At 52.6% G+C, this 13,470-nt stretch overlaps 4 protein-coding genes across 4 annotated transcripts; 1 reads left to right on the top strand and 3 right to left on the bottom strand.

Moving 5' to 3' along the window:
* Positions 1–1,892: 1,892 nt before the first annotated feature.
* Positions 1,893–3,178, bottom strand: J4E93_003465 (uncharacterized protein; the record flags this gene model as incomplete). Its single annotated transcript, XM_049341401.1, has 2 exons — positions 1,893–3,082; positions 3,139–3,178. The coding sequence occupies 2 exons, from the start codon at positions 3,176–3,178 to the stop codon at positions 1,893–1,895; spliced, it is 1,230 nt and encodes a 409-aa protein (XP_049200906.1).
* Positions 3,179–3,452: 274 nt separating this feature from the next.
* J4E93_003464 (uncharacterized protein) lies at positions 3,453–4,395 on the bottom strand (the record flags this gene model as incomplete). Its single annotated transcript, XM_049341400.1, has 2 exons — positions 3,453–4,313; positions 4,372–4,395. 2 exons carry the CDS (start codon positions 4,393–4,395, stop codon positions 3,453–3,455), a joined length of 885 nt encoding a protein of 294 aa, XP_049200905.1.
* Positions 4,396–4,925: 530 nt separating this feature from the next.
* On the bottom strand, positions 4,926–6,498 carry J4E93_003463 (uncharacterized protein; the record flags this gene model as incomplete). The annotated part of the gene is made up of 2 exons (XM_049341399.1): positions 4,926–5,793; positions 5,855–6,498. The coding sequence occupies 2 exons, from the start codon at positions 6,496–6,498 to the stop codon at positions 4,926–4,928; spliced, it is 1,512 nt and encodes a 503-aa protein (XP_049200904.1).
* A 3,359-nt stretch (positions 6,499–9,857) lies between these two features.
* On the top strand, positions 9,858–11,018 carry J4E93_003462 (uncharacterized protein; the record flags this gene model as incomplete). Its single annotated transcript, XM_049341398.1, has 1 exon — positions 9,858–11,018. One exon carries the CDS (start codon positions 9,858–9,860, stop codon positions 11,016–11,018), a length of 1,161 nt encoding a protein of 386 aa, XP_049200903.1.
* Between the last annotated feature and the right edge of the window lie 2,452 nt (positions 11,019–13,470).

Here is a 13,470-nt window from a genome sequence, read left to right as displayed (position 1 = left end):
ACACGAACAACATCGAGCATCTATCTATGATTCTCTCCTTTGGACTTCTGCATCTGCTATCCATCTACTCCAGATGACGCAAAAGAAACATATCCAAAACATAGGCCATGATTCTATTGGCCTTATAAAGATACTCTCGCCTTTGAACTTACACCTATTCTTTGCAAATACTTCATCAAACAATTTTACCAAATCAAAAGATGGATGACCTATGGAAGAGGAGAGAAGCACGAAAAGGCGGAAGAGACCCTGCATGATCTTGCGGCCGCGCTGGTCTCACAAAGCAAATTATGTGCGGTTTTGGTCTCATCAGACTACCTAGGTACCTACCCAGCTACGTTGACGTCTTTTCGTAAAGCGACACATAAATGCGGGAAACAAGTAATGGGGTTCTGGATGTTGGCTGCTGGAGATGGACAAAAGAATCATCTAAACACCGAGTTATGCTGAGCTCTGGTTTTCCACAAGTTACGACACGCAAGAGTTACCTGTCCTCTACCGCATGGTCTTTAGCCGATCTTCCGGCCTGGAAATCTACTATATAAAGGCTGCAGACTTTGATACCTTTCACTCATCAGTATCTTTCGCCTGATACCTCTTTCTAAAATCGGACATTAAAGCAATGCATGTTCTGGCTGTCTTACGAAAGCGATATCAGCCTTGTGTATGTTCCTGTCGAGACTTAGTTCCATCAAACGCGTGGTAGATCAGAGCCATACCGCCTCACTCATGGTTTCGACTCAGCACAGTACAACGATACCAGTCTACGTTGTGCAATTACTCCAAAACAGTGGGATCCGCTTCTCATGAGTTTGAGAATTCGCTGCGGGCGTTACTATAAAGTTGTCGATTCTGTTTCTCGACCTACTCTCCATCTTACTCCTCTCTTCCGGAAGTCTACAAAACAGATCATACCACACTACATGGCCTTTCCTCCGACCTCAAAAAGAAAACAATGGAAACTATGACTGAGTGGTTGGGGAAACTATCAGTATCAGTATGTGCAGACTATCCGATTATCCCGATCCTAATCCAAAAGTTTGAGCCGCTCAACCCATGTTTTGGCCAGCCGATTGCGAACCGAAAATGATATTTCGAGGATTGCCTGAGCTTTATCAGCCACTCGTCTCCATCTACAGATCCACTAGTAGACTGTTGGATCTATAAAACCTCTCCTCTGCGCACTTCTCAACATCCAGCACCATACTCCTATGTCCAACCTAAAAACGCTAAAAAGCGAAGTAAACAACAAATGAGATTGTTTCTGCTTCGCCAGTCCTCCTCAAAAGAACAGATAGACCAGACATGGCGTTCGGTTGAAAGAGAGCCCCTGTCGGGTTAAACTCTACATCAACCAAGACATGTTCCACTGTGAGAGCAGTTGCGAAAACAATATTGGCATCAACACATGTTGTTGGGCATCTGAAAATCGAGGTTATTCAACGCATGTGCGAGGTGGCTACCAGGAACACAAACACGCGCTTACTATGTTGTTGATGTGGATAGCCCTGGTCTCTAACGTATAAATATCTGTTCTCCTACATGAACAACTTCTTTTCTAACATATTAAATTGAACGTTCCACTCAAAACTGAAGGAGAGAATGGGCATGGCGTGGGCTGGGGCACAAGAGACTATAATGAAAGAGCCATGGACTGGGTGTGAACGCTACCGGCTACGAAAATTCTCACGAAGAGAACACTATGTCGCGCAGACGACAGGAACCGATGTGTATGCCTAAGCAGAGAGGGTATTCTTGAAAGACGTGAGAGCGTAAAAAGTAGATTCCATCACCAAAACAAGACACCTCCAGTGTCCATGGCGGCTCGGCCGACTGAAGGACATCATCATAGCTTCGATCACTCAAACTAGATCCTACCCAACCCACGCCATCTAAACCCCAAACTTCCTCGGATCCAAACTCCCAATCTGCGCACTCTTCCCCTCCCCCTCAAACACAAACTCACTCAATAGCTTCCCCGTCGCAGGCCCATTCTGAATCCCCCAACAAGTATGCCCGGCCCCCATCAGCAAGCCCTTCACGCTCGTCTTGCCAATAAGCGGTCCACTCCCCCTATTAACATTAGGCAAATAACACGCTTGTCTCGCCGTAACCTCTCCATCCCTCAGCTCCTCAGAAATAGCAGAGACCTGATCGAAAATCTCCTGACACTTACTCTCATCACATTGCACGAGATCTGTAGATGTGGGTAAGGGAACGAGGTGGTCTCCCTCGCCGCAGGCGTAGACTTCTTGGTTGGGCCGGGCGTAGATTTCTGGTGTTACGGTTTCACCGCGTTTGTTGTTGCCGCGGGGCATGTCTATTGAGGTGAAGAGGGCGTAGGCGGAGACGGGGCGCGAGGGGCGGATGGTGACGCTGTGAGCGCGTAGGGCGGAGATGGGTGATGGCTTCCAGACTGTTTTTGTCCAGGGGCCTGCTGTGAGGATGACGGTGTCGGCGGGGAGCTTGTGTTCTTCGCCTGAGTCTTTGCTCTTGTAGGAGACGGATTTAACGGCGCCGGCTTCTTGTTTGATGTTCGTGGCAGAGCCGTAGACGATTTTGACACCCTTTTCTTCGGCGAGCTGCGCCATGCTTGTGGTGAAGTGGTATGGATGTACTTGCGCCGTTGTGAGTGGCGTGCCCATCTCTTCATAAGACTTGATGCCATCCGCTGCCACCCAATCGAGATCTTTCGGTACACCAGCAGCGCGAAGTAGCCCAATCGCTCTCTGAGTGCGCTTCTGCAGACTGACCGAGTCATCTTTGCTCTTGCCGTTCGCACCGTCTTTGCCACCCTTGTTCTTGGCTAGAACACCGTACGTATCGACCTGACCACAGTGCACGGCTCGGTAACCCCAACGCTCAGCGCCACCATGCTTCTCAGCTAGCTCCTGATGCAGTTTGTAACTTAACGGTACGATGCAGTTGGGGTATGCCCATAATGCGAGAAGACCACCTGCTTTCCCTGAAGCACCACCAGCAATCTTAGTAGCCTCTAAAAGCGTGATGCTGTTTCTCTCTTTGTTAAAGCTTGGGTGGTGCGACAGGAAGTATGCTGTAGTTGAGCCAATGATGCCGCCACCTGAAGTTGTTAGTAAGAAAAGTCATTGAAAATAGAAAACTTTCGGCCAGTCTTACCGATAATGACAATGTTACGCTTCTGCTGTTCGGCTGCCATGATGTTTGTTAGGCGCGAAGTTGCTCTTAGCATGAAGGTGTTGTCGGGTTGCGAGAGTGGCGTTGTTGGTGTTGCACTTTTCGGTCAGATTTAAACCGACCACTGAGGTACGTCATAGTTCACATGTGCGCGAATGTTCCCAGAATCATCCTTAGAGGTGTGCACTTGAGCTAAGACGAAGATATTATTCTGCTATCAGAGCAGAGGAAGCGTGACCTTAGTATCTATACAAGTAAGGAAAATCGTGAGACTATTAGGATGAGACTGCGTCGCTTTAAAAGTCGCCGCCCATGTCGCCCATGTCATCACCACCGCCCATATCTCCTCCACCCATATCATCATCACCGTAGTTGTTCTCGACGTAGGTGTCACCACCGTCTCCTGCCATCGCTGATCCGATGAGCCCACCTGCGAGCAGACCTCCTCCGGCTCCAAGGGCCATGCCTCCCATGCCGCCGCCTCCCGGACGCCTGCCGCCACCCATGCCACCTCCCATAGGCATACCGCCGCCCATGGGCCGACCGTAACCTCCTCCTCCATAGCCGCCTCCGTATCCTGCGTGACCGTATGCTGGCTGGCCGTAGCCATGCTGTTGTGGTGGGTAGCCGTGCGATGACGATGAATGTGATGAGCCAGTGGCCTTTCCGAGGATCTTGCCTAGCAGTCCTTTGCCCTTGCTCCCTTTGTCTTGTGTACTCGAGTCGTGATGTTGCTCTTGCGGGTACGAGCTGGTGGTCTGCTGGCCATAGCCGCCGTACTGTGGTGGTTGCGACTGGCCAGGCTGCTGGTAGTAGTCGTTCGCATGTCCGCGCGTGTCGCTCGGGTGTCCGTTGGCGCGCGCTTGTTCTTCTTCTTGCAGCCTCCTGGCAAGCGCCTCATCCTCGCTCGTGTTCGCGTATGGGTTGTTGCTGCCAAAGCCTCCCTTCTCGCTGGGGTAGCCGCCTACCGCGCCACTTGCTGGAGGTGCATATCCGGGGGGTGCGCCGGCGGGCGGGGCTTCGCCGGGGGGATAGACGGCCTCGGTTGGCTTGTCCCATTGCGACTGCTTTGTGTAGGTGTTGACGTAGAACCACTCGTTGTATTGCGGGTTCCAGACGGCCTTCCAGCCTTCGGGTACCTTTGGCGGGGGAGGGCCCTGTGATTACTGTTAGCGACGCCATGCGACACCACAGTTGCGATTGCGATGTACATACTGGTGGTGGTGCGAAGTCTGCCATGATGTGTGATCGGTGTGAAAGGGTTGAGAGTCGAATGTGTAGGTAGGTGAGTAAAGGTAAAGAGATCTAATGTAAATCACGTATAACAGGTAATGTCGCAATGTGAGCTGCGGGGTGGTGGGCTAATAACCCAGGGCATTACGTGCGCGAACGGGAGCTCCAGTTGAGTGCGCGTCATCGTGGCGAACGAATAAAGCGCCACGTGCCTGCTGAGCCACATTGCGCCACGGAATCAGTAGTTCCCTTGGAAGACATGCCGTGGTTCCGTAGATAGTGCGCAACGATTTGGTCACGGATGGTGGATATTGGACGGCGTTCTGTGAGAGTGATGTCATTGGAGATCTGGAATGCGAACAGACTTGAAGCGGGCTAGTCCCAAATTGGTATTGCTTGTGATGCCCAAACACCCTCACGCAACCATCACCTTTCAACGCCGGAATACATAGGACCTTGAAATACCGTAAGCTGTTTGTGTGATCCTCGCCTCTCTTCTCGTAGCTTCTTCATGTGCTTCTTGACTAGCCCACTTTTCACGAGTCCGTTTGTTCTACCACCATGCAGATGCCTGCGTCCTTGTACAGCTTGCCGAAGTCTTTCTGGACCATCTTCTCCATTTCTGGCAGAGTTTCCCACGTAGTACTCGCAGCCAGCCCTCCTACGGGACCACCGAAACTGGCCATGGCCGCGGAGAAATATGACGATGCCACAGCACTGGTAAAGTTGAAGGTTGCTTTGTTGAGGTTCGGCAATACGCCTTGCATCTTCAACACGGCCAGTTGCTCTATGACAGCCTTATCCTGAAGGTAGCCATTCAGATAGCGGAGAGTGATGTGTTTCAGGGTAGCCGGAAGCTGGTCTTTGAGGATATCGTAGATGATCTCAGGGTCTTGCTCGTCGTATGGGATATTCAGGACATCCACAAGAGGTACTTCCAATCTTTCGAGCTTTTCGAAGACTTTGAAGAAGACATTTTCAAGCCTCTCTTGAGAAGGAAAGAGGGTAAGCGCTTCCAGCGAGTATTTGGAGTCTGTGAACAATGCCAGGAGCTGTGGCAGAGAGAGGTCAGACCCTGTGATCTCTTCAACCTGGGCTTGACCTGGACGATAGGCGATAGTCTGTATTCGTTGACCGAGCATGATCTTGCGGAAGAGACGAGCGTTCACTCCACATTCTACAAGGACAACACTTTGGAGCTTGCTTGAAGGGAGCGCTCTAAGCGTAAAACTGTGACCACCGGCGGCAAGAGCGAGCAGGCGAATCTGCAGTAAGTTGGGCGTAATGTCGAGAAACTGTAAACTGTTTTTGACGACTGGCTCTTTCGAGTTGGTATTCGAGCCGATAATATGCAGCCCGGAAAGCTTCCGAAGTGCTGTACTGGAACGAGACAGGAAGTGATGCCTGCATATTGGTGCAACAAGTTAACACACGTCTCAAACCAACATTACGACGGACAGCCTACCAATCAAGGAGCGGAAAGGGGCTCAGTCCATCAATACGGAGGACCTCCATGTTGGGTAGCAGAGCCAGCATCAGCACAAGCTGCGCATCCTCCACACCCCGTCCCAGAAGTCGCAGAAAGTCGCCGTCCTCCTTCAGTGTTGTGTACCATACGATGCTCGCCTTCAGCGCCGATACGGAAAGCGATGTAGGCTCCGAGACTATACCGGCCTTGACTGCAGCTCCGACAAACAACTTGAATCTCGCTGCAGCTGAATCTCGCACACTCTTCTCTGTGCTTGTGAACGATGGGCCACTCTTCTCGATCTGGTCGACGTCCCTGACTTCAGTCACGCCCCGCCATGCAGCTCCTGTCGCAACCTCATACTCGGAACGCCAGCCGCGAATGTCGACGCGCTTCACCTTCGCCGCAAGGTCAGGTCGCTCGCATACCGTGCGGAGGAAGAGATGAAAGGGTGCTTTCGCCGGCGCTGTACGATTGAGGTAAGTCTTGTAGAGGGTGTCGATGGCGGAGACATTCGCCTTCTTTGACGTCAAGGCGAGTGCACGAAGAGCCGATCGAGGAAGGAGGCTGGCAATCTGGTCGAGCAGCTCGGTTGGTAGCTTCAGGAAGCTGGCGGTGCCGGTAGTCTGCGCGCTCGCCATGCTGAATGTGGGTGTTGATGTTGGCAGTGTCGTCATCAGGTATTTGTCTTACTCAGGGAAGAGCGACTGCTCGCTACCCAGAACTCGTGGTAGTGTCAGGAGCTAACTCTTCGCGAGTTGACCTCAATTACAAGCAAATAATGGATGTGTGTGCGGACGACCAGTGTCCGCCAATGGGACTTCTCGCGACAAACGCTCGTGTCGCAGTTATCACGTGGTTCTGTTGCCAGGCCGCCCGACTATACGAGCGCGATGCTACGCAAGTCTATCTTTTTCATTACGATACTGGCTCAATTCGCTGTTGACCTCAAAGACTCAAGATTGGAGTTCCAACTGTCCAATGTTCCTCGCTATCGTCTTGTTCGTTGCGTCGCCCAGGTACACGTGCCCACAGAGCCGCGCTCACCTTCACTTTTGCAGAAACTTCTACCCTTGTCTCAGACCTTCTATTGTGACGCGCTTTTCATATTTTTGCTGCCGCCTACAGCGCACAGGCTCTTGGCTTGGCGCCCACACACGGCGTATATTGAGTTTCTTCCAGCCTTGTTCTCCACCTCCCTCTTCCTCCACCACCACGCAGGTAAGTGCTCGCTCCAGACTCCCGCTTGCTCACTATCCCCGCGAGGGTAGCATTCCCTCCCTACGAACTGGATCCTCTTTAGCCTGTCAGTATCCTCCTGGTCTTTGCCCCCAGTTAACACTGCCAGCGATTTGCTTGAGCTCGTGTCTCTTGGGTACTAACGCTGGGTCCGTGACTCTCTGTTGTAGGGAGGGGCTTAGCCACACTGTCTTGCACCCGCAGTTCGACAGTGCAGCTTCCCCCGCTCATCCCGGTGTTATGGACTGGCCCCGGCGTCAATACCTCTGTGACGGCATGCTATGGACCGCATGAATCCAGAGCGTCGGGTAGAGCGCATACCACCGGGTGAGAAGAGAGCCGCAGATATGGAGTCGCCTTCGGGCTTCCTGACAGACCAAATGGTCCTGGCCTGATCCCCATGATGGCTCTGGCAGCTTAGCACGCCCAAATAGAAGTAAGCGGGGTTTGCCAGACATCATTTGTGCAGAGAGTTATCCCAGCCCTTGGTCCAACAGGTACCCACTGGGGTAGGCACACCCACTTGGGGTAGCACATCACCGAGATGGAGGACGACATACATATGAATACGTATCGACCGGCGACATCCACCGGCGATACCGACCAACGACACCCACCGGCAACATCGACAACCGACGCGGCTATGAATTCACAAGCTTCGGCTTGCTAAACTTTCTTCCCATCATTCGGCACTCATCCAAGTGGTGAGGATCGATAGGAACCTTCTTTTTTTCATTGAGTCTTCGCCCTGGTGGCGTTGCTTGAGGAAGAAAACTTTGCTTTGTGATACTGGAGAGAAGTGATCGGGGCGACATTGCAGCTTGCAGCGCATCGCACCCGCCATTATGACAAGCAATGATAGGGAGAATAGCAGGTGGGTGTTGCGCGAAGCTGAGTGTTTGATAAGAAGAGATGATGGGTAGAATGAATGAACGGTCAAGTGCCAGAACGCAGACACGAAATCAGGGCGAGGATATGGTGAAGACAGTATGCGACAGCGCGATAACGACATGCTCCTGCAATGCGTCAAGTAGCGTAGGTACGAGCTGAGGTTCCTAGTCGTGTCGTTGAGAAAGTGACATCTGAATCTCCAACATTCACAACCGTTGGACAAGACTGAGAGGCATTCTGATCGCACAAGTGAGCTGATCGTTATGCGGACGAGGTTGGTGATCTTTGACAGTCAAGAGCAGTAAGAGAGGGTAGCGAACAGTAAGTGCGAAGCAGTGCAGTTATTGGTGATGGTGTGCGTCGGGGTAAGTCGCGTTACTGCTCCACCGTACTCACACCGATCGCTCATCTCACCCGCGCTTCTACGAACGGCGAGGTAGAGGACGACGTCCATCCATGACCCTCCAGTGAGCGTCTCGGAAGAGCTAAGCCCCGAGGCTATTTTGAGAAGAGCACCGAGCTCTCGAAGTGCCTTTGAAGCGTAGTCACGTATCCGCAGTCTTTCCATAATCTTACCTGTCTAGAAGCCAACACGGCGAGGCTTCCTCTAAGATGGGCCCAAGATCCACTCTCGTATATCCCAGAGCGGTATGCCGGTACCAGTCCCACTACATCATCGTGAGCTTGCGCTTGTTGATTCCTGGTGCAACATCCAGCAGGCGTTTCGTGCACAGTAGTTCTATTGGTACATGTGTCCTACGATTGGACTCTCTCCGGTAGTCGTCGGTGTGCTTCATGTATGGCTTCGTGAACGACGTACCGGCATGGCGAGTGCCGCGCTAAAGAATATTGCGGAGCCCCACGCGCCAGCCTCGAGCAGGTTGCATTGGAATGGAATTCCACGGCCTCGATGCGCCATCCGATCCACAATTGCATTCCTGCAGGATAAGCTGACTCGGGCTTCCATTCGATCATACCAAGCGTGGTGAGGCCGTTACAAGCTCGCCAATCTTCAGGATGTCCGTACGTCATAAGTGGCCATCGTATCAAGCATAGGAGAGCCAGCCAAGAGCAACAAACTCCATGGCATGGTGTACTTGTCAGCCTCATCCAATTGTTGGGACGCGTCCCACCGTGCCGCTCGGAGGGCGATGGACCAGAAGTGGCGCCCGAGATGTTCCGGTGGCAGGCTCGCTTGTATGCATCTCAGCCATACGCCTCGGTAATGGCTACTGGAGACGGGATATCGACATCAATGTGGCATAGCGTTTAGGTAGTAAACAGCGCATTTCGGTGAGTGTGGAGATGCTTGGCAGGACTTCGGTATCTAGACTCAGCGGTCCGACAGGATTGTGTCGTGCTTGGTTTGCTTGGGCTGGATATCGGCTCCATATGTGGTCTTCGGAAGTGCGTAACACTGCGTCTTGTTAGCTTTGAAGCGCGATTTTTGGGTTCTTGTCCGTGCGAGAGTCTATGCAAGACGCGTCCTAGATGGAAGCTTGATGTAATGGCCAAACCTAACGCGTTGCTTATTGTCTGGACATCCGGAATTACGCAAGGTGCGGTGCTAGGCGTCGGCCGGGAGACTCACAGCCAGGAACAAGGAACGGCTGCGGGATATTCGGCGGGCGCGAGGCATTTTGGCAGTATTGGGAAAGTCGAGATATAAGAGTGGAGTAATCGTCCCAACTGAGTGGAGATGGAAGGTGGCTGAGTCGAGATTGCCAGGCGACTAATCGAGTGTCGCGTGACGGCAAGCCGGGAACCTGCTTGGCGCTGAACACCACCAAGGGCTTATCAGCTGGCCAATCCCCATGTCTCGGTGCCATCCACGGCCTTCGATTCCAATGCAGGGCAAACCTTCTCCAAGATGATGATCCAGGACGAAGACTACTTCATCCCGCCCAAGAGCGGCCGGTACCGCTGGTACAATGAACCCCGCCAAACCTCCATCAGGTCGATAAGAATGACTGACGACAACACTGCAATGAACGATTCGAGCCCCTTGCTGCAACTGCCGCGAGAACTGCGCGATGAGATCTGGGAGCTGGCTTTCAACTCGACGAGGCTGACGTTCGGCCTGCGATACACACCCCGCTATGGCGAGAGGTATCTCAAGCCTGCCCCACATTCCCTCGCGCTATTGCGCGTGTCCCGCCAGATACACATCGAAACACGCGACATATGGCTTCAGCGTGTTACGTTCAACTTTGAGGACCCTCAGACTATGCTAAACAGACTCTCCGAATTGCCTGAATCTACCGTGTCCAAAATCCGCCACCTTCGGCTCATCGGCTCCCCAATGATGCGATATCTCAAAGGCTTCGACGACCTCATGTACCGTCACGAATCGATCTTTCAGCTTCTCCCTGCGCTCCGACTGGACTGCTTGACCGTATTTGCAGTAGCTGCTGCTGCACCGGAGTATGACGCTATTACGAACTTGATCAACCGCGGGAACGGTTGGAAGGAGCTTCGATATGTCACTCGAAGCTCGCGCATGCTCGGCTTCAGCCCCTCCAGGAGCCACGGATCTCGCGAGACCGGTGACATATGCCGCCAGCCTCAGCCGAGGTTTTGGAACAAGAGACTGTGGAACAGGGACGGGGAGGGTTCCGGGTCAATCGTCCAGGTCTTCAGATCAACAGAGGAAAATGACTGCACGTCTGTCCTTGACCCAAACAGACGAGAGTCTTTCGAGCAGAACCCAGAAGAGCATGAACTCCAGGGATTCGGCAGGGTGGACGATGAGGACCTTACAAAGGGTGCTGGCGCCCGAAAGGCGCTGCTTGTCTTGGTGAAGCGCGGCGAAAATGTGGATGTCACCCAGAAGTCGCCTGGGTACGGAAAAGAGAGGGACATGAAGGCGAGGTTTCATAAGAGGAGTTGGAGGGTGCGAAAGAAAGTCATCGTTTGGACGCCACTTGATGCGGAGAAAGACGACGATGATGTTGGCAATGGTTGGGCGAGGCCTCAGATCCGGCGTCCACCATACGGCTTTGACGACTACTACGATATCGACGACATATGAGAAGAAGCAGATGAGTCAAGACTGGACTTCTTGGCATGGCATGAGTGCACCACTCATACCATCATTGTGCTACATTCAACATGATGCCCCTAACGTTCATATTTACCGAGAATTATCGATCGCGACTAACAACATGTCGTACATTCTGTCTTCATCATGAAGACAGCAAGGCCATCGAATTACATATCTCGTGTTATTCCTTCTCCTCCAGGACGCTATCGAGACGGCGAGGCGGAGGACTACGAACAGTACATGGCTAATGACTTTCGATGGTCATGATGGGGACAGCTTCTCCAAAACGATGCTGGGGTTGATGAAGCGAGACTTCCGACCTCGACACTGCAAGCTCGGCGCAACCACCACCACAAAAGCAATCGATCGGTGATCATCATAACGGGCTGCCGCATTTACATTTTGGACTTATAGAATAGGGTATTTCTTAGTGACATGAATGTCAATGGCGTGCTAACGGCAAAGGTAGTGATAGTACAACGTTTCGGTACATGTTCAGAAATCTTTGAGCAGGCTCAGGTAGATAGACATCGGAACAACTACTTGTCTCGTAACAAAATGCCTAAACTATGAGCTTCGGGTGTACATGAGCGCTCTTGTCGTGTGTGTGTGTATGAAGTAGATACCTGCCTAGTCAGACATCATAGTCACCATCTATGCCCCCCAGGTCTTGGCACCCACCAACTCCTGCACGACCTCAAGTCACGAATCCAGCCAAGTATGTAAACGATATCCAAACATCCATATCAAGAGGTGACGTTCAAAATCACGTTACTTCCCTCCGAGCGAGTACCGTGATACGCAACCCCGGACAGACTGTCCAACAAGGTACTACCTCACACCAACCAACCCACGCAGAACTTCTGAACCTCGCCAATTCGCGCCACACACAAAACCGAAAATCTCTTGCCCAGAATTTCTACTGCTCTTTCGCAAGTACCTCACCTTATCGAACGAAAGAACGAAACTGCCAACATGTCGCACGAATCGGTTTGGTACTCGCGCCCGCGCAAGTACGGTAAAGCATCTATTGGATGGTATGTCTCCGTCGAAATCCGAGGCCTCGAAATGAGGGAAGAAGGAAGATGGGACATACTGTGCTAATACGAAGACAGTGTCGTTACTGGTGACAAGAAGAAGGCTGGTATCATCCGCAAGTACGGAATCAACATGAGCCGTCAGGCTTTCCGGGAGAAGGCACAGGATATTGGATTCGTCAAGGTATGTGAAGATGCGCTTACGTCAATGCTCTTTAGTGTGACAAGAAGGAAGAGAAAGAAGGAGCGGGAACGATGAGATGATGGCTGACTAGGAGACAGTATCGCTAAGCGCAGCCGCTACGGGCGCAGAAATGTAATGAGAGAGTGTCAAATGAACGATACATGAGAGTACTACATCTGGGCACCAAGACCACGATCACGCGGATAGAGATGGAAAGACGGAAGGACGAGATTATGCATCGGTTTCCTAGTATGTAGCTACCATGCTACTACACTTTTCCCATTTTCCCCAATGAGCGAAACCGATAACTCATTCCACACCCCTCCTTCCGCCCAATCGTGCATACCGCATCAACCAGACCTTGCGCCCTGGCCATCAAATACATCACAAGTCTAGAACTCAGCGATATGATACCCCTCCAACGTCTCCTCAACCTCCGCCACAGACTCAGGCACCAGATACGGCCCCTGCAGATTCATCACCTCAATCCCGCTCCCAAACCCCCCATACACAACCACCACCTCACTCCCCACACCCTCCCCCTCCCCACCTTCCTCCAACTCGCCCACCGACCTAACCGCCCCAAACCCCCCATACACCCCACTATTCTCCTCATACATCTGAAAATACGGGAACCCATGCGCCGCATAAAACTCATGGCTGAGAGGACGCGTAAGCGGCCTCCGCCCCGTAACAGTCTCGTACAGCGCGGCATTCAGGATCTGCGCGTTGAACACGGTGACTTTGGCGACGTCCCAGTTGGGACGCAGGGTGTCGCGGTGGATGACTTGGTGGATGAGGCCGCCGGCTGCGAGGTTCATCTGCGCGATTGGGGGGCCGGCGCCGCGCAGGCGGAGGACCATGTGGATGGTGGATTCTTTGTAGATGCGGTAGTCGGCGAAGTCGCGGGTGTCTGGTGGGAGGGTTAGTGTTTGTTGGAGGTAGGTGGGTATGTGTGGGGAGGGAGGTGGGGGGCTGGCTTACCTTCGAGTTGCTTCCCGGCGTAGATCAGACGCATGTCTTGCGTGGGTATACCTGTAACTTCACGGATACGCAGCTTGAAGTTGGAGATGGGCTCCAAGTGAGTGACGTCGAACGTCTTGGTCGTGCCGTTGAGCTGCTTGAGGAAGATCTGCATGGGCTCACCGGGAAAGGCTCGTGGACCGGGGAGTTTGTAAGGCGTGATTTCGATCTGGATACCGGCTGTGGCTTCTTGTCC

This window comes from Alternaria ventricosa, assembly GCF_023758065.1.
Source record: "Alternaria ventricosa strain BMP 2768 chromosome Unknown scaffold_5, whole genome shotgun sequence".
NCBI classification, from domain to species: domain Eukaryota; kingdom Fungi; phylum Ascomycota; class Dothideomycetes; order Pleosporales; family Pleosporaceae; genus Alternaria; species Alternaria ventricosa.
Note: the sequence above shows the minus strand (reverse complement) of the source record. Positions and strands in the feature narration are given on the sequence as shown.